At 39.1% G+C, this 21,424-nt stretch overlaps 1 protein-coding gene across 3 annotated transcripts in view; it reads right to left on the bottom strand.

Annotated features, from left to right (window-relative positions):
* Window positions 1–21,424, bottom strand: part of Ctnnd2 (catenin delta 2) — a 752,815-nt gene that overhangs the window by 454,987 nt on the left and 276,404 nt on the right. For 2 of the 3 annotated variants that reach the window (XM_041632036.1, XM_041632037.1), the window contains exon 3: window positions 20,065–20,177. The exons of the other annotated variant lie outside the window; for it this stretch is intronic. In XM_041632036.1, the coding sequence (XP_041487970.1) occupies window positions 20,065–20,177 (113 nt within the window). The remainder of the gene's footprint in view (window positions 1–20,064; window positions 20,178–21,424) is intronic. 3 annotated transcript variants of the gene reach the window in all.

Below are 21,424 nucleotides of genomic sequence, written 5' to 3'. Positions count from 1 at the left end.
GGGGGTAGAGTAAGGGAGTTCCTGTTTAACAAGCCATCTGCCTCTTGTCTACTGCTGAGGCTGAATAGCTGAAGTTAGGTTACTCGTGAGGAGGACGGTTTCCCTAGACTCATGGCTAGGGAGGCTGGGACGTGCATGAGTCTGGTATTATCAAAAGCCTTCGGTAGATTTAACCATTGGCATAGAAGAACGCAAGTGAGCACCCATGCACGTGAGAGCAAGGAAGGGCTCTGTAACTGCCCAGTCTCATATCTTAATATCTTAATATCTCATATCTTAAGGAAATGTATTGCTGGCTGCACACAGTCCTTTTTGTAACAGCCACTCTCCCAGCACTGCCACAGTGACCAGCAATCTGATTTCAACACCGTTTCCATTCCCAAATCATGGTATGGACACAGCATTTCAGTTGTAGGTGATGAAAAGATTCGGGAAATGGATGATGGTGACAGCTGGACATTGTTATATGTGTACTAAAGATACTAATTTGTACATTAAAACAGCTAACATGGCAATTTTGAAGACATTACTTTATATAAATATTATGCATATATAAGGACATATCTGAAAGGTATAGGGATATATACTTCAAAGAAATGGAATGTTGTGTTTACACCAGAAAGCTCAGTAGATCTTTGCTAACAGCTCAAGCAGGCTTCTGCCTGGGGCTGTGCTCTTGTTTCTGAGACAGCAGACTCAGGCTCAGACTCAGGCTGCATTCACCTCTGATAGCTGTCCTGCATGTTGATGAACAAAGATGCTCATGTACAAAGCTCACCACGCTTGGTCACAGTTACTCCTAGGATATATGCCACCCCGCTAGCGTACTTTCTAGCAAGCTTGACTCCTGGCATTTTCCAAACCACCTTTGCCTTGACTTCAGACTTTTGTACTTGTTCTACCCCACCAAGCTCCCTATGCCCTTCCCCACACTCTAGGTGCTAAAGATCACCTGTCAAAAGTCCACTTCATTTGGATGGACCGAACCAAAGGTGGGGTCAAAGGTCACCTCAGTGCCTCTGAGACTTCATTTCTTCCTCTAGTTAGTTTCTTATGACGGGTGATCAAAGATGACATTCTTCAGAGTTATTGTGCATATTTAACATTTCATAAAAATCTGTGCTGCAGATATTACCGCCTATTCATAATGAGAAAAGGTAAGACTGTATCTTTTATCTAGCAGTTAGAAGAGAATGGTGGACACACAGGTTGTTTAGTAAACAAACTGCCCTGTATGTCTGCCAAATGGGTACCTGGGGAACAGTCAGCACCAACAGCCATGGTGTTGACATGAATGTTGAGATTCAGAGGGGTGGACAGGGTTTCTCTAAACAGATATTTTCCCCTAGTAAATAAACTGAAAAGATATTCTACCACAATGATACTAATAGAGTCAGTTCTTAAAACCATCTGCAGTATGAGCATCCAGGTGAAGAAAGGTGCCTGTCACAGCTCCCCGTGGGACTGATCAGTCACTGTCAGTTTCGGAATTGGTGTCTCGACTCGGGCCCCTCACACAGGGTTCACGGAGAATGAACACATTGTTCCCCCACACTGTACTGTGTGTCAAGTGACAATTCCATCCATCACGCAGCCACACTAACTGGAAGCTGAACTTGCAGAAGCTGTACTCACAGAGGCTCTTTGGATCTGTGATTATTCACGACACCTTAAAGCTGAGCTCTTAAAGAATGGCGTGCTGACTCCCCCTTTATGCACCCGTACTATGTCCATCAAGCAAAATGCAGACACTCGTGAAACAAAGGACTTCTATTTCCAGTGGTTCACACCGAAAATGATATTTCTTTATATATGTGTATACACACACATGTATGTACACATGAAAGCATTTCATAGATGTTCAGGAGTTAGACTCATTTCATGGTGATGTTAGAGATTCACGACAATTGAAATATATCAGTGGGCTTGTGACAGCTCTGATCAGAAAGGGATATAAAGTCTCCAGAACTAGAAACCACCCAAAAGAGTCTGAGCATCTGGGGCTGAAGATAAAGGCTTCCATGCAGTTCCTAGGAGTTCACAGGGAACTTGTCCCACAAATCCACTTACAAAACGATGCTGAACTATATTCAACCTTTCCTGAGCATCTTTCAGATAAAATGGCCTGGAGAACTAGACATGTTAGCCATTTCCTTCTGGCCATTGGTGGCACTGTCTGAACAGAAGGAGCCATTCCTGTGAGGCAAATGTTCTCTCTGGCTTAGACTGGCCAGTAGGTTTCCTCTCAGCCTCAGGAAGGTGGCCCCCAAAGCGCCCGGGGTCCAGGGTAGCTCTCTGCACTTGACAACTAACTGATGTGAGTTGACTATATGAGATATGTTAAAGATCATGCTTATTTTATGTAATCTGTACTTAAATTCGGGGAATGCTGAAAAATATTTTGGAAACAAAATTCTAGCATTAAATGCACAGTGCTAACCCAGGCAGAAGGGGGCTTGCAATAAATGGTGATATAAAGATATTCTGCAGACACCGCCTCTGAGATCTGGGAAATCAAGGGCACTTAAACTTACAAACAACAGTATGAGTTAGATGTATTGCTATTTTTTGATATTTTTCTCTTTTTGGTAAGTTGACTGTGTGGGTTCTCTGTCATGAACTTTGAAGATGATCCTGCTCAAAGATCAAAGATTAGACATACGTTGCCTAAGGTGTTGATGTTTTTGCCTTACTTAGCAACAATCTCCTACTATGACTGTTTCAAACAAAAGTCAGATTTTCCTTTAAAATATTGTTATTTTGACAAGGTTACTAAAGAGATTATTTAATTTCTGTTAAAATGTCAAACGGTCTGACAAGCTAAAGCTTCTCTCAGGAATGAACATGTAATTTGCAGAGGCTCAGAAAAGGAGACAAATGAGGACAAATCCTACATAGTTCATAAATAAGAAACACACACCATAGTTGCAGATGATTTGAGCCATCTTTGATCTATTTTTAACTCTGCCTTGGTGCTTTAGGGAAACTCACAGGAAAAATGGTTCAATAAAAAGCAATATTCCCAAGGGACTGCAGTCAAATAAAGCTGAGTCTGGAAACTGGCTGCCTCTGCTAAACAAAGGGACTGGATGGGGCTGGTAAGTCCTTAGCATAACTATGAATATAAATGGAGTTTCAGAGTCAACTATGATTATGGAGATATCTTAAGCTTTATTCAAGATAAAATTTCAAACAGACTAAGAAACATTTCATTAAAAAGGCTGGCTAAAGAGATTAATGGTATTTTCAAACAATCTGAAACATGGATTTGAGAGATCTTGCTTTGTTTTGTTGTTAAAAATGATTCAATATATGCATTTAATATCTTTCATAGAATTACAAAAATTCTTTTGTTCAAATAGTTCAATTATTCTGCTATTTTTTAGGAACAGTCATTTATATTAGAAATTACATAACATATGTTATAAGATTGCTTTTTTAAAGCAGTCATTACCTTGAAATCTATGCAGTATTCTACCTTGCAATAAGCCTGGATTCATATATTAAACTGTTTTTATAAAAGGGGTATCCTAAACTGTCTTGCAGGATAGAAATAATTTGAAATACTAGAATAAATCATTTTATGCACAGTGGCTTTTATCTTGTCAGTCTCACGAATTTCACATTATAAGTTAAACTATTCTCATCTCTTAGAATGCTCATTCCAGTCCACTACATACACAGACAAGACAACAAACATCATACATTCATAGCTCTTACCACAAAACTCATTTATCACAACACAGTACACACAATATGCACCTTATAACACACAGACACACACACAGACACACACACACACACACACACACACACACACGCGCACACACTTATTTTTAGCCTCCCAGCAAGGGAGAAATTCTATAATAGTTGGAATATGGTAGTTGTTCAATAATTTAGTGAAAATTTGGAGTTCAAAGTTCTTTAATATCTTTTTAATTAGAATATTTTAATAATTTGGAATTGAAGTTGGCTTGAAGAATGCTTTTCTATAAACAGTCTATATATAGACTAAATATTCTATATCTTATAAATGTTATTGTGTTTCCCCCAAGAAGTTGTTTTGGATATAGAGTATAATATGTGAGCAGTTAACTGGGGATTCTCTGGGGATCAACACAGAAAAGGGAAGGAGAAAGGGGGTGGGGTGTTCGTCAGGGTTCTCCCAGCAGACATAAAAGTAGAGACAGGACAGAGGTAAGATGATAATCTAGAAATGGGTGACTTTGCTATGGATCACATACGGACATTCAGTATACAGTATGTATAAACTATAGATAGAAGCAAAGGGACTTAATAGGCAATTTGGACAACTGGCTCACCAGACTGTTCAGGCAGAGAAGTCCCCTTACAGGCTAGGTGACATGGGGGGAGAACTGACACATTTCATGGGAGACTTAGGCTTTTGATGTTAATAATTTAACTGTAGTCTGAGATCAAAAGCTGAAAAGACAAGGGTCATTTGGGTTCTAGAAGTGAGAAGTCAGAGAGCCTAGGGATCAGATATCTGAGGGCAGGCAGAAGGGAATCCCTACTCCAGTACAAAATAAAATAGAGAAGGGAAATCGTTCTCTTCATATTCTGGACCCCACCCAGACAGAACATCTAACAACGAGGATTCCACCACACAATTGAGCAGGGACCTTCTCCGCTCAGTCCACCCTTGCAGACCAGCTGCCCGGGACTCACTATCATAAATCCAGAATGAAGGTTCTGCTAGTTAGCTAGATAGTCCTTAGTCTAGTTATGCCAACACCCAAAGTGAGCCATGGCAGGAAAGACAAAGAGGGAAGGGGGAGTGCTCATATGCAGGACTCAAATGTGTAAAATGCCCACAGGAAAGAAGGCTAGAGGGAATACCTGACAATCGTCAGTGCTATCTCTGGGTGGCTTCAATTATGCCTGTATTCTTCCCTGTATTGATAATATTTTGTATCATATGATAAAATTCCCGAATGGCAGTGTCACATCTGACTCTAAGAGTTGAATGTGATGGCCTCCGCCATGTCTTCACTCACCAACATATTTCATCTATATACTTATATCTGTGGCTATGCCATTCCTCATGGGTCACTTAGATAGGCGTACTGGATTTCAGACGCTTGGACCACCATGTGTGCATATTCAAGCGGTATCTGATGTCTTTTGTGAATTTAGAATGATTTCCTCTAACAAGGGTTTACCATTAACCATTGCTCCTCCCCATCTAGGAGATAATCTTTTCACGGCTGGCAGGAAAAGAAAGCCGTGTGTCACATTGTCTCCAGAGGGACTAAGCTGAAAGGTGCTACACAAGAAACAGTGCATTGCTTTTGGGGAGCTAACATGCTAGATTAGATGGGTGTCAATGGGAAAACTTAGGGAGGGGCCACATTCTGGAGTATGACCCCTGGGATGTGCAAATTAAAATCAGTTTTGATTATTGGTAGAGGAGAAGCTAGAGGTATTTAGTAATTCGCAAAACAAATAATGTTAAGAACTTAGTAGTTAGGAAGATTGTTAAGACCCTACCACTCTTGTGTGAGAAGTGTCACACTCTAGAAAATCCTACATTAAAATGTAGTGTTTCAAGTATATTGCTCACGGTTTAAGGTATGAAGCCCTGTAGGTCCCATACCTACCTAAGAAAGGCTGTGTTTTCTGAACTGACTCAGGGATGGGTTGTTCTTGCTACTTACCTATCTTTGGTTCACCTGTTTTGATGGAAATTCCTTCACTTACCTAAATAGAATGGATTCTTGTACCCAATGCTCTGAGACTCTCTATAGAGAATACACATGGGCCATGTGTTGTCTATGACTGCCACACAATAAATATTGGAAATGAAGCTGAATTGAGTCTCCAACTGAATTCATTTTAACCAATGTACCATTATAGGTACAGAATTCAGATAATTCTCTTCTTGGCCATTTCTGGCCATCTGAGGCTATCCATATTTATCAAAGAACTTTTCCTTTGGCATAGACATTGTAAATTTAGATACAATGATCCATGCTGGCATCCCCCGCTCACACCTGCTTCCCAGCCCGAGCTTTACCAGCTACTTTGGTCATGAAAACTTGAAGGTGGGCACTTGCAGACTTAAAACAGATTAATTGTTTCAAAATATAACAAAAACCATCAAAACAGGCATCTAAAGAACTTTGATGTGTCACAGAATAAATTTTCCATTATACAGCAAGAGTCCAGCACTGTAGGCAGAGACTTCCATAGCCATTCCCAAAGGTGAACTTTCTTTCTACATTGATAGGGAAAAAAGGACTGTGTGAGTCTTAGAGTTGGGGCATAAGCAGGAGAGAATTAGAAGCAGTCACTTTGCATTAAAAGAGTAATCAATTCAGAGGAGAGGGAACATCAAATTAGCAATTAATGCCTCTTCATGAAATAATAAAGCAATTAGTGGGGACTTCAACACAAGAACTAGCACACTGAAGTAGCAGGCACAGGGGACTGGAAACAGGGAAGGTGGAGACACAAGTTCACAAAGGCTCTCAGCCCTAAGAGGATCTAAGAGAAATCAACATTTACAAGACAGGAGGCAGCTCTCTCTTCCAAAAACCTTGGATTAACATTAATTCCTGCATTAAATGCAAAACTGCCAATGAAACACAGGGGACGTGTTTTCCAGGAACAACATGCTAGAAAAGGTTGATATTTCTGACTGAGCAGGAAACGGTAAAAAACGTGCACTCTCCACAACACTCGAGAAACTTGCTGAACTTCTAAGAGGACTTGACCTCATGACTCCTTCCAACTGGAATGGCACTTGACAGGGTAGACTCTACACTGGAGAGCTTCCCAGCGAAAATGTTTTCCAACTGGCTTCATGGGGAATCACGAAGAAAATCTATGTGGTCCTCAGGCAATATGTAGCCTCTGCCTTGACTACAGCTCAAAGGTCTATCAGATGACTGTAGCTAAGGGACAGACCAATCCTGCTAAATCTAACTTCTTTCCCATGGCTCTCAACATGAGCATCAGTACCTTCCATGACTCTACTTTTTGCTCTCTGGGGAGGCCAGTTTTCATCAGCAGCAGATCACTCGCGTCAGTGATATAAACCTTGATACCTTTCCCAAATCTCCAAGATCCTGCTAAAATGCAGAATCTGAGCCAGGAGTCTGGGTTATAGGCTTCAATTCTGCATGTCTAACAAGCTCTCAGCTTGTGAGAAGGAGGGTCTAAGATAGTGTAGTTAGGTAATTGGGGCATGCACTGGGGGGTTTTGGAAGCTTGGCTCCTCCTATCTTTCTCCTTTTCTTCCTCAGTCATGATACCAAAGATTCACTCTGATGTGCTTCCCCCAAAACATATTGCCGTTGTTTTTATTATTGCTTTTCTTACTGTCTGGGCATGGGACCCAGTTGAATTGACCTTAAGTATTTACCTCATATCTAGGCATCTGAAATAAATTATTTGTATTAATAGACAGATGTAACTAATCTTAAAGGCAATAGGAGTAAATTGGGAGCATGGGGACCTTGGGGGAGGGCTGAGGGGGGAGGGGAGCAGCAGGGAGGGGAGGAGAGAAAAATGTAGAGCTCAAATAAAAATCAATAAAAAAAATTAAAAAAAGAATCAAAGCACTCTCCTATGTGGAGACATATATTACCTTAAAGCTATGTGGGGTTTTTTTAAATGTTACGATCTCTGATCTGTTTGTAGTTGCTTTCAATTCAGCAGATCAAACTAAATATGATTTTCCTTTTCTTTTCCCCATCTAAACAAGGGGCCGTGTCAACAGGTGCTCCTCAGCAGACTTCTCTGTTCTTCATAAACAGCAGTGGTATCTTGTTACTGTCACTGAAGGAGTCTTTGATTCTCTATCCACCCTGGCCAAATGAGGTATACCAAAGCCTGCTTTTGTCCTTTATCCTTTGGATGGTCACAAACAACAATGATATCTAATGTTTTTTGGCGTCATCAAATTAAAAATCAAAACAAGAACTTTAACTTTTGTCCCTTAAAGACCTACATTCTCCCCTTCACACATTAATAATGAAAATTAAAGCCACACTGTGGCTTGGTGTTTTTAACGGCTATCATCAGGAAAATCTGCAACAGCAAACGGTGGTGGGATTGTAGGATGGAGGAGACAATGAGACTGGGGTGGGAAAACGAGAAATGTGGTTCTGCACAATTTCATTACACGATGACTCATAGAGCCTCTGCATTGTACCCCAAAGTATCAAAGTTGGGTTACTATAGCAATACTTGTTTTCTCATGTTTATGAAGACATTCAGAATAGCATGGATATACACACGATGGAGTTTCATTGAGCTGTAATGAATGAAATTGTTGCTTCCCAGGAAGCTGAGAAGAACTATATATCACATAAAGTGAAGCAAGGCACTTTCACAGGCTAAGTGTCAACATTTTTCTCTCCTAGGTAGACTATGAAGTGGAAAGCAGGACAGGGAAATGTGAAATCAGTGAGACAGAAGAAAACATGGAAAGAGGAGGGAATAAGAAAGAGAAATGGTGGCAGTGAATATGATCACAGTATGTTCCTACATGATGCATGAAAATGGTATGACGGAATCACTTACTTGCATAATTAATATATGCAAAAATACATAGTATATCTTAACTGGCTTTCTTCATTAGGGTTTCTATTGCTGTGATAAAACACCACAAAAGAGGACATTTTCTCTTCTTTTCAGTTTAAAATTCCCTAGCACAACCCACGACTGAGGGAAGTCAAAGCAGGAAGGCAGGGCAGAACTTCCTCCTGTTGAGACAAAACTACTTTCATGGCAGAAAAGAGAAGAGATGGACAGGTTAAAAATAAATGATGACTCTAGGTTCTAGCTGGATAGTCTCCTAAACCTCGTTTCCATTTGTCTAATGGCAAGGCCTCCAAAGGAGAATCATGAGCACTATCTCTGATTAGTTGTACAATAAACACTAAAATATCTGCTGCCACCACCATAAGTCGGTGGTATGAACCAGACACCAGCATCAAATGTCTGTCGCTGGCTATGATAAATGACACAGAGTGCATTGCCATTTAAAAACACACGATAAATGTTCACACTTTAATAAGGGCAAGGTTGAGAAATGTTGAGCTCATTTAATAATCTGTTTGAGAAGGCGCACAATGCAGTCACCTTAAATTTGTGCTTTTCAAAAGCAATTTCTCAAGAATTTCAAGAAAGACAGGTGCATCTATTTTTAATTTTAAATTACCTATCAACTGAAACCCCATGCCAACTCTTCATTATAAACCCTCGATAGAGCATCTCCTGACCTCTACTTTCTTTTTGGATATCCATAATTTTCTTTTTATATAAATGTGAGAGTCCACAAGAGAACACACAATACATTTGTCCACGTCTGGCTTATTACATTTAATATGACATTTCAATTGCATTCATTTTTTTCAAATAGCATAATTTTATTCTTGAACGCAACTCATTGTGAAGCGTTATGTGTATGCATGTTTTATCCATTTTCCTGTTCATGGATGCCTAGCCAGATTTCATGGCTTAGCTATTATGAACAGAACTTCCATAAAGAGAGGCTCTGTCATAATTTGCTTCACATTCCTTTGGGTGTTTGCTTACTGCACAGGATTGGTAAGGCTGTCTTGTGGTAGTTCTATTTCCTTTGCTCTAGTTCTTCTGAGGAACTTCCACTGTTTCCACTGGCGCAGCCAGTCCCATTCCCACGAGTGGTGCATAAAGATTCACCATGCCCCAGATGCTCAGCAGTGCCTGTTGTCACTTGTTTTCTTGATGAACGTCATCTTGACTGGGGCGAGAGAGAATCTCAGTGTCGCTTTGATTTATGCTTTTTTGATGGTTAAGAAGTTGAGTTTTTTCAGGTTTATTGGCTATTTGTACTTGGTCTTTTGAGAATAATCCATTTCTTTGATCTATTAATTGACTGGATTATTTAATTTCTTGCATCTACCCTTTTAAAAATTCTTTATGCATTCTAGATAGTAATTAATTTGAAAGCAAACAAGTACTCAAGCAAATGGAGTTACCCATTGCTGATGAGATGCTTAATCAAGTGATGTCTAAATTCTGTCATTCTTTTCAGCTTCCTATTTGAAGGTTATTCGCAAGCAGCTAAGATGGGTGGTTTCCTTTTCACTCCTTACACTGATCAAGTCTGCCTTCATTTCAGGCTGAAGCTTTCTGATGTGTAAATACAATCAGAATGGGTATGACGGCATGCTTCCCACTCTTTACAGAGATAAAGACCAAGAAATGCCCCAAGGTATAGGGAAAAAGAAATTATGTCTAATTGGAGAATAAAAACAGGATTGATAATACTCAAAGAGTTCATGTTTGCATCAAGATGATTGGAGAGAACTGTTACCTTGTGTTGTGATATTTTGTCATGTATGATCCAATCTCTGATGATAAATGAAAAATGGCACAGACGATACATAATTATTTACACAAATTCTGTTAGAGCCATACCATGTACAGAGTCGCTCCCTATCTGAAGGTGTCTTTCCACAGTGCGAGTTACAAGTGGCCATCCAATATGATTTTGGCTCAGTGAGAATTTGGACCATCAGCACTAGGCCAGTAGCAGCTGAACACCAGGTCACAATGACCACACCCTTCAATTCACAGTCCTTCATGAGATAATCACTGTATCATCTCTGTTATCACAAAAAGGGGACACAATACAAGAAGTCATTTTGAGAGCTATGGTGTACAAGGGTTCTATACCATTATTATATAGTGTTTTCAGTGCCTTAGAGTCACTAATTTATAAACTAAATTTTATCACAAACAATTATGTGTAGGAGAAAACAATGACTATATTATCGGTTGCACTTGTGGAATGCATATATCCTGCCACTAAGTGCAGAGATGTTATAGCTGGACAATAAACAATGGAAATATGGATAGCATGTACGACTAAACACCTGAATATAAGCCCAAGGGAGAACCAAGCATTTCAGAATGGTAGGGCTCTTGCTCCACTGTGTCTGGTACTGAGTTCATATTCTCTACTATGCTCTCCCAAGACAGACTAATAGTTCATTTCACAGGCATGAGCAGTGAGTGGTAAGCATTTATGCTTGGCAGAACAAGTCCGTATCTTTCTGGGCATTTGATATTTAAATCCAGATCTCAGTTAATTCCCATGGAAATATTCTAAGGAGCATGGCCTGATGCCTGCTTAAAAGTTTTACAGAGAACAGAGAGAGAGAGAGAGAGAGAGAGAGAGAGAGAGAGAGAGGGAGGGAGGGAGGGAGGGAGGGAGAGAGAGAGAGAGAGAGAGAGAGAACAGTTCAATGAGGGAATGAAACCTTTAAGGATAGATGTCTAAATTCCATGGAGACATGTTGAAAGAATGAAATACATGGCTATTGTGTTCATGAATTGAATGACTTGTAACCGTAAAGCATCAATTGCCCAGAAGGAGACAGCACAGCTGCAAAAATGGGATTCGTTACGGTGACCACTGGAGTTTATGAAGCAAGAGGAAGTCTCCTGAAGAGCAGCTGTGGAGACAATCAGTTGTTTACATGGTGCGGGGTGGGGGGGTAAAACTGAATTAATCTTGATATGTTGAAATTATAAACAATCAACAGATCGCAACATAGAAAGACATACCTTCTCAACTAATGGGAGTACTCTCATAGGTCACTGTTTCAATCCCTCAAATTACTTAAAGAGTCAAAAACAAGCTTCTAAAGCCATAAACCAAAAGAAACACTGATTGGATAATCACATGGATTAAAATAGTGTGTTGGGGGCTGGAGATGCTTAGAAAACAAGAACCTAAAACCAAAAGGAAAAAAAAAAAAAACAAGCTAATTTCCTTGCTCATCTTCTCCCTCCTTCCGCTCCTCATTGGGACCTTGGGAGCTCAGTCCAGTGCTCCAGTGTGGGTCTCTGTCTCTATCTCCATCCATCACCAGATGAAGGTTCTATGGTGATATGCAAGATATTCGTCAGTATTGCTATAGGACAGGGTCATTTCAGGTTCCCTATCTTCATTTGCCCAAGGAACTAACTGGGGACATCTTCTTGGGCTCCTGGGAGCCACTCTAGGTTCAAGTCTCTTGCCAGCCCTAAGGTGGCTCCCTTAACTAAGAATTGTGCTTCCATGCTCCCCTATCCAGCCTTCTTTTATCCCAATCATCCTGTTTCCCCAAGTTCCCCCCACGAGGGGTGCACCCACCCACTGAGACAGTGGGCTGATCTATTGGGAGCTCACCAAGGCCAGCTGGACTATGACTGAAAAAGCATGGGATAAAGCCGGACTCTCTGAACATGGCGAACAATGAGGGCTGATGAGAAGCCAAGGACAATGGCACGGGGTTTTGATCCTACTTCATGTTCTGGCTTTGTGGGAGCCTAGCCAGTTTGGATGTTCACCTTCCTAGACATGGATGGAGGGGGGAGGACCTTGGACTTTCCACAGGGCAGGGAACCCTGACTGCTCTTTGGACTGGAGAGGGAGGGGGAGAGGAGTGGGGGGAGGGGGAGAAGGGTGGGAGGATGGGGAGGGAAATGGGAGGCTGGGAGGAGAGGGAGACTTTTTTTTCCTTTTCTCAATAAAAAAATAAAATTAAAAAAAAACAAGCTAATAAAAGCAAACAAGAACATATATGTCCATCAAAAGGTGACACAGGAAGGGGATAAATGCCAAAGACTTCAGAGGACACGACTGTCATGTGTCTGAGAAACAGAAAGTTAGTAACGGACTATATTGAGAATGAAAACAACTAAGTTACAACGAAGACATCAATAGAATAAAATATGCAAAATGTATGAGCAGCATTTAAGGGAACTGTAGACATCAGTACCTAATAAATGTGCACAGTCTTCTAATAGAGCAGGAATCAGAAGATAATGAAAGCGTCCACCACGTTTAAAAGAACAAATAATAGTCTGGAAAACATTTGTTGAGAGTGCATGGATAGAATTGAGAAATTTCTTAGGCTTACACACTGGTTTTTGCTCTTCTGCCCATACCCACGGGAACCAATGCTTGCCCTTATCATGAATGTCATTCAGCAATGTACCCGCCATATCTGTATAGAGCCAAAATCTGCAAATTCTCAGAATATTCTGTATATATAACAAATTCCATAAGACATATTCACATGATACTGTAGAAGGTATCAGCTAAGAGAGTGCACATACTACCGGCATCCACAACACCCTAACTGATCCTAAAAAGCACAAATAAATTATATGTGTGTATGTATTTGTATGTACATATATATACACACATATACATACATATGCATATATAATATACATAACCAGATTGCAAAATATGTATAACACATATTTGAAATTCAAAAAACAAAAAAGACTATTTTATATATTAAATATACCTGTGAGAGAAACTATAAAGAATTTAGTGAAATGAATAAAGGAAAATACAGAAATGTGTTATTCTAATTTCCTGTGGGAGAAACTGGAGAGTCAAATGGAGCCCTTGGTAGCTACTAGGCAGCAGAACTGAGACATTTTCCTACCAACCATGAACTTACAAATATTCTGTATTCCCAATTGTAGAGAATAGAGTCAAACTGTATGTGCTACTATCTTGTAAAATTTGCATCTGGAAATTATATTTATATAGCACAATCTTAACTACATTTTTTCTAGATTATAACTAAAACCCTACAATAAAAGATAACATTTTTAAAAATAGTATATAATTCCATCTACTATATGAGAATAGATTTCTTTGGAAAGATCCCTGGATATAATTAGCATCTCAGAGATGTACTTGCTTTGTTCTTTTCTGACTTACAATGAAAGAATTCTCCCTGGAATGAGGCCAGATAAATCTTCTGTGAAAATCTGGAAATCCGATCCCCTGATGTCACCAACAACAGTTCCTCTATGTCTTATTTAAGACTTCCTTAGTATTCAGTTTTCATTATTTCTTTAAAACTATTCAAATATGGGCCTGGAGAGATAGCTCAGTGCTTAGGAACACTGGATGCTCTTCCAGAGGTCGTGAGTTCAATTTCCAGCAACCACACGGTGGCTCACAGCCATCTACAATGAAATCTGATACCCTCTTCTGGCATGTACTCATACATGCAGACAGAGCACGTAGGCCTAAAAGAATGCATAAATAAATACAATTGGTTAAAAAAACACACCTATTCAAATATTATTCTAGCTTTGTTTCTTCATTAGTTTATGGTTCCTCTGTTGCTACATAAAAAACAAGGTTGTGTTTAACCTCTTCCCCGTGGGATGCTTGCTCATTAGCCAGCCTAATAAATGCTTCAACTGGCAAGGTTAAGGTTAAAGCATAGCTCTGCAGCCCCTCCCTGAATGAAAGCAATCAATCTGATCTCTTTCCTTTGAATTTCTGATCATCTCTCTCTGTGTTCTTTTGGGAAAGAGCAGTCTATCGAAACACAAAGCTCACCCCAACAGACATTTAGTTAGGGGTGCTTAAGAGAACTCTTCTTACCCAGGCAAGATGATGCTACATCCGTGATAAATAAATATTATCCATAAGACAGCAGTAAACATTGAAGGCTAGGCCAATCAAGGCTTTCTCAGAGATCCTGGTGAAAGAATAAAACGAACCTACTTCTATGTCTTTGCCACAGGGGTAGACATAGCAAGGTGTAACCTGGGACTGGGGCCAGGGCCTCAAGGACTTAGGTTTCAGGTTCTGGGAACTTGGATTTCCCGCTGAAGAGACTGGAGTTATTTAGTCCAGCGTTGTTGAGTGCTTGGTCTCTGACACACAGGAGGAGACATCCTGTTCCCCTTGGGAAACCCTGCTGCATTAGCTTCCTGCTGACTTTATCTCATCATATGGTAACTTTCTGCTGACTCTGCCCCATTTCTCTCCTGCAAATCGTATATAAGAGGCTGCAATTCATAACAAACTTGTTTGTCATAACACTTAGCTTGTGTAAGACCTCCCGACCCAATTTTCCCATTTTCTTTATTTTCTGATACCTCATTCCTTCCCTTAAGGAATCTGTCACTGAAGAACAGCCTGTTGCTCCGTGTCAATAAGCCTGTAGTCTGCACGAGAGAAGGCAAATTTCCCTTCTTATAGACAGCTGCTTTCCAGTATCCCACACTGTAAGGCACATAGCATGACCAAGACTTACACGGATTGAATGAATGGATAATAGATGAATGTCTGCATTCCTCCTCTTCTTACTAGAGGATATCAAAACCCATGTTCATCGCTTCTGTTTTGCCACCGCCCTTGGCACCTCTACCCATACAGCAATAAGCAAGGTACAATTTTTGGATACATGTCCTACACAATAACTTTAGTTTCAACAAATCCTTAAACACTTCATGGTATTCAAAGAACACTAACAATTCTGAATTTCATGTGATAATATGAATTTTATCTATTTCCACATTAATCTCATTGGTAAAAATCCTGGTACAAGGTGGCTGGGAATTAAATGTCCCTTATCAATAGTTCAACAAAGACCTAAGAATTGTCGTGGCAACAATTAAAGTGAGAGCAGCAACAATTTTTTATGCTAAAACTAAAACTACTATGCAAAACACTGTAATACTTCAGTGTGCTCTGGCTATAAAATCACACATCTAGGACATACATAATTTTACCATGGCATTCTGGCAAGAAGTGGCAATAGTTGAAAACTCCATCTATAGTTTGGTATAGTCATAATCTCTCATCTGCTAAAGGTAAAAAGAATAAAAATGATTGGGAGGGGGGCTGTGTGTGTGTGTCTGTCTGCCCTGTCTGTAAATCAGGGCATTCTCTGCCTTCTTGCACATGTCTTGCAAATGCTTTCGTACAATATTTGGATAAATTAAATAATAGTTTAAGACTGGTCCATCAGAGGGCTGATCTCAAAAGTATACAAAGAACTCAAGAAACTGATCATCAAAAGAACAAATAATCCAATAAAAATGGGGTACATACCTAACCAGAGAACTCTCAACAGATGAATCTAAAATGGCTGAAAGATACTTAAGGAATTATGTTCAATATCCTTAGCCATCAGAGAAATGCAAATCAAAACAACTCTGAGATTCTATTTTATACTTGTAAGAATGGCCAAGATCAAGAAAAGTGATGAAAATTTATGCTGGGAGGATATGGAGCAAAGGGAACACACTCCTCCATTGCTGGTGGGGGTACAAACTAGTACAGCTACTTTGGATACCAGTATGGCAATTTCTCAGAAAATTAGGAAACAACTTCCTCAAGACCCAGAAATACCACTTTTGGGAATATATCCAAAGGATTCTCAATTATACAAGGACTTGTGCTCAACTGTGTTCATAGCAGCATATGAACCTGGAAACAACCTAAATGCCCCTCAACCGAAGAATGGATAAGAAAAATGTGGTACATTTACACAATGGAGTAGTACACAACAGAAAAAAAATGACATCTTGAATTTTGCAGGCAAATGGATGATTGAATAAGGTAACCCAGACTCTGAAATACAAAAATCATATGTACCCACTCATAAGTAACTTTTAGACATAAAGCAAAGAAAAACCAGCCTACAATTCACAATCCCAGAGAACCTAGACAACTCTAAGACATACAAGGACCTAATCTACATTGAAAGTAGAAAAAGACAAGCTCTTCTGAGTAAACTGGGAGCATAGAGACCATGGAAAAGGGTATAAAGGGAGGGGAAGAAGGGAGCAGAGAAAAATATATAGCTCAATAAAAACAATTAAAAAAAGATTGGTCCATATGTATCAAATGCTTTTTCAGTGACAAAGTCTGTAATAATTTTCGGTCTCCACAGTGATACTTGTAACATACCTAAAAGGTAATCACTCTCCCAACTTCAAGTAGGTATGGGACATTTAAAAGGACTTTCATGAAGTTAGAAACAGGTAATACTGACATTCAGCTCTAGAATTCACAGGTTCCAACTACACTGTCTTCACCACTACCCTACAAAAATTCCTTAAATGGAAGCCAAGCATTTGCTAGACATTCACAACTTAACTGGCAATGTGTGAGTCCTGAAAGACACAATTTAATCATTTCCCTTAAATGAGGCATGTTCTAATGACAATGAGTTCTCAACAGGTGGACACCATCACTCACACATTAGGGGAAGAAGGTTAATTGCTAAATTTTGAGAAAAGTCGGCAGTCAATTCCTTGGACAGATCTTTTCAATAAAATCTTGCTGAGAGCTACATTCTCAAATAAGTACATAAGAATAAGTAACAATATGTGGCAGTTTTTAAACCTCTTCAGTACTTGAGGTAATAAACAAACAGATGTTTGGGAAGACTGGGGCTTATGAATCCCGCTCTACTGTCAACAAATTAGGCAACATCTTTGCTGCCTGCTGCTAACACAGCAATCTCTTACATTTAAAATCCTGATAGCTTCTCCTGGATGAAAGAGAATTAGAATATATTCACACAGGATGAAGTAAAACAAATCAAAGTGTCTTTGTTTGGAATAGTAAGGCTTCCAGGAGAAGTTAAGCAGAAAGTACCAGTAGGTCTTGAGCATCAACTGTCTAAGAAAATATTTTAAATAAACAATCACTTTCCATTCCTTTCCTGTATCATTTGACTAAGTGAAGTTTCCAGAAACTCTCCACCTAGCTTAGAAGCTTCTGGAGACACTGACTACTTTTGCTTAACTTCTATGGCCTGTCTCTAGAAAGAGGGCACTATCAGATCACCAAAGCTAATTTACCACCTTATCTAGACCAATGTGTGACCTACAGCCTCAGTGAGCTTTCATCCATGGTGGCCAGAGAGGGTGCAAAGTGTTATTTCAATTCTCTTATATCTGTTAAGACTTGCTCGTGCTCTGTGTCCAAAGATGCAGAAAATTTTGAATGCAGTACTTTGTGCTAGGTACCAACTACAACGGACAGGATAGAAAGTACACAAACTCATGCACCCTAAATATCTCACTACTGAATGAAAGGTAGGTTAAGACAGAAATCAAGAAGGAAATTTAAAACGTTTTAGGACCAAATTAAACACAATATGCCAAGATCTATGGGACATAGCAAAGGTAGTTCCCAGAAAAAAAGGTCATAGCTCTAAGTGCCTAATTAAAACTAAAAAACAAAAACACAACTGGAGTGATCTTATGTAAATAACATAATGATACTTTTGAAAACTTAAAAAAATGAGAAGAAACGATGCCTAAAAAGAGTCAAAGGGAAGAAATAATAAAACTCAATGCTGACATCAGTGAAATAGAAACAAAAATAGCATGGACAGAATCAATGGAACAAAACTGATTTTGTAAGTTTGTCCTGTGTGAGTTTCCTTTCATTGTACGGTCACTTTCTGAGTGTCTGGTCTGGACTGTGAACACAAACCCTGTATTCTTGTCCAAAGTGAAAAGAAATTTGGTTTGTATTATCTGTGTTGCTTAATAATTAATCAAGGGGCTGCAATAAGAAAGGTTTTTGTACGTTTGCTGCGGAAGAAAACCATACATGATTTACTGGTGATAAACTATGAGTCTCCTTATGTACCTCCATTCTTCCTTTTATCTTTGTGAAGATATAGAAATGCATTATCACAATTCTATAGCTAGAAAACTGAAATTCACAGATATGGAAAACATATCTCCAGGCAAAACTACTCAATACCTAGAAACACAATGGTCCGCTGTTTGGTTTTGTTAGTACTGGGTGCTGGCAATTCATGCAGGCTAGGCAAATACTTCTACCACTGACCCACATCCCCAGCCCAACAACGCTGAAACTGAAATATAATTTATGTAACTAAAAACTCACCACATCTCTTGGAAATAAACATTACAAAGATAGAAACACACGCACAAAAGATCTCCTGGCTAATTAAACGCTCACAGATTTCAGTTCTCTCCCAATCAAAATGTTACATTTCAAAATCCATTATAGTTCCCATCCACCATCTGTTTTAGGATAAAATAGCTGTGAATAAAATTTTGTGAATTGATTATTTTTAGATTTAAAATGCGTACTAGTTGCTTGAAATGACATTTTGGAAAGAAGCTTGGCTCCAAAAATGGTAGAAAGGTTTAGACATATATTCATGAGAAACTACAAGGAACTATAAGCATTAACTTTTCAAACTTTTTAATAACCTACACATAGCTCCTGGAAAAGATGTCAATTTTACAGCAATGTACTTAATATGCTTGCTGGTTTTATAGACATCTTAGTAAAATTATCAGATGACATGGGCAGTCTGTGAAAGAAGCAGGACTTCACAGGAGAATAACAAATGGTCTCTCCCTATACATTTAATCATAATTACATCAGTAACATTTATCTCACTCACAGAAGAATAAATCTTAGAAATACATTCAAATGAATAATCTCAAGATAATCATCATTTTAGCAGATGGATAGAAAGATGCAGAAAGTCAATTAAGGAGTGTTTGTACTCCCAAGTTAAAAATGGACAGAAGAGATAGACAAGTTTCTCCAGAACATGATTCAAGACACCAGGAGATATTGTGCCATAGGATTTTAACACAGGCATTAAAGTACACAAAAAATATAACACCAAGCAGATGATAGAGAAGTACACTATGTTTTAGAATCTTACACATGGTCCCAAGAAGGACAGTTTGCTTATAATCAAGTGACTATTAAAAAGTGGTTTTAGGAGATATATATCTTAAACTAATTGAAGACTTTCAGCCATGAATGAATAAATATTCTTTCATAAGTCATTGCTACTGGAAGAGTAATTTTTAACAGCATTATACATTAGTATAACTTGGATTATACATTAGTAAACAACTTGGATTCTATCAAAATCTTATAACCTGCAGCTCTGTATCATTTGGAGTGGGAGGATAAAGCTTGGGATTTGGCATCTTCCCATTCCCAACCAGTGGACTGCTGCAAAGCCTTCCTTTGTGTAAAATTTGCACACTTTGTATTCAGGACAAGCACTGATTTTGTTAAGAAGAGTTTCAAAGTACAAAGCAGGCTACTCTGGACACCTTTTGAACATCGTACTTCTTAATTCAGGTCACTCCCTCTTTCTTTCCCACATCTGACTGAGTGTCCCAATTCCCTGGCTAGGTTTAAAAGCAAGCACAACTCCTTCCTAATGGTAACTCAAAGGCCAGAAGATGCAGGGAGCGCAGAGCCCCTACCTGATGCTGCTCATACTGCCAGACTCCGAGCCAAGCTTGCATCGCTCCAGCTGGCTGGCCACGATCTGGCGTTCAGCCTCCAGCTCTCGGGTCAGCCTTTCAAACTGTAGTTCCTGAAAGAAACCCACCCGAAAGATGAATGGTAGCATTTATATGACACACAAAGTTTAGAACCAAGATGACAGGAAGACAGATGGGGAAAATAAGATTTTTTTCAAGGCATCAACTTTGAGACACACAGGGTGTTGCTATATAATAAGGCAAGGGCTTGAAAATTAGATGTGTAAGACACTGGCCCCAAAACACTAATATAACTTATTTATTATCTGTTTCATCATGTTTTAAATGGGTTAAAATACTAATTTCATAAGTAGGAAGTGTGAATTGAGTGAGATACGTAGCTAAAGCACTTTTCTTGCCTATTTCATTTACAATTTTTATAATTTATAAATTATAAGAAGTCACATATTTAACAAAAGTTTAAACAGTTATTATTTTACAATTTCATGTTTAACTATTTCAAAAATTAAATTATCTGCACAATTATATTTCAGTAATGAGAAGGAAAAATATTATTACAACCTAAAAGTAGGACAGAGGTAGATTTTTAGAGAATTAAAACCTCTCAAAGTTTAGTGAATTTGCCTTTTCAACATAGTCAACTCTCTTATTAGTCAACTTGAGATATTTGTGGGTAAAGATTTCATATCACAGGCAGTGATTGTCTCTTTAGCTTTTTATTTATTTTTTACGTCACATTTTATATTTCAACCACTGTTTCCATTCCACTCCTCCTCTGGCTGCTCCCTCATCTTCCAAGTCCACCCTCGCATCACTCCTCCCGAAGGGTAAGGCCTCCCATGGGAAGTCAAAGTCTGGAACACAAACTTGAGGCAAGACCAAGCCCCTTGCCCCCTGCATCAAGGCTGAGCAAGGCATACCACCATAGGGAATGGGCTCCAAAAAGCTAGCTTGTTTAATTTTATTTAAAAAAAAAACACCTAAATATATTGTTCATAAAAGTGGTTTTTTTAAGTGCTGATATTATTTCAAGTAGATTCAAGTAGAAGACACTTTGCAAAGGAGGGATCCCTCTTCCTACCACAGTGTAAAACTTGGGACGCATGTCAGTCAAGTTCAGTATTCCCTTCTAAATACTCTGAGTGGTACCAACTACTTCTGGTGAAAACTGAACATGGAGACGCCTGTTGGATGAATCAATGTCCTATAGCCTGGCCTCCTCTCTAAAGATTTGGAAGTTCACCCTCAAAGGAATATCCAGTTGCTCATTTCTAGTATTTAAATAATAGCAGGTCTTAATTGTGTTCATGCTACAGGAAACCAAATCATATTTTTGTAT

This window comes from Microtus oregoni, unplaced genomic scaffold (assembly GCF_018167655.1).
Source record: "Microtus oregoni isolate MIOR12 unplaced genomic scaffold, Mior012 000040F_ref0000088, whole genome shotgun sequence".
Classification (NCBI taxonomy): Eukaryota; Metazoa; Chordata; class Mammalia; order Rodentia; family Cricetidae; genus Microtus; species Microtus oregoni.
This window is presented reverse-complemented; position numbering and strand designations above follow the sequence as displayed.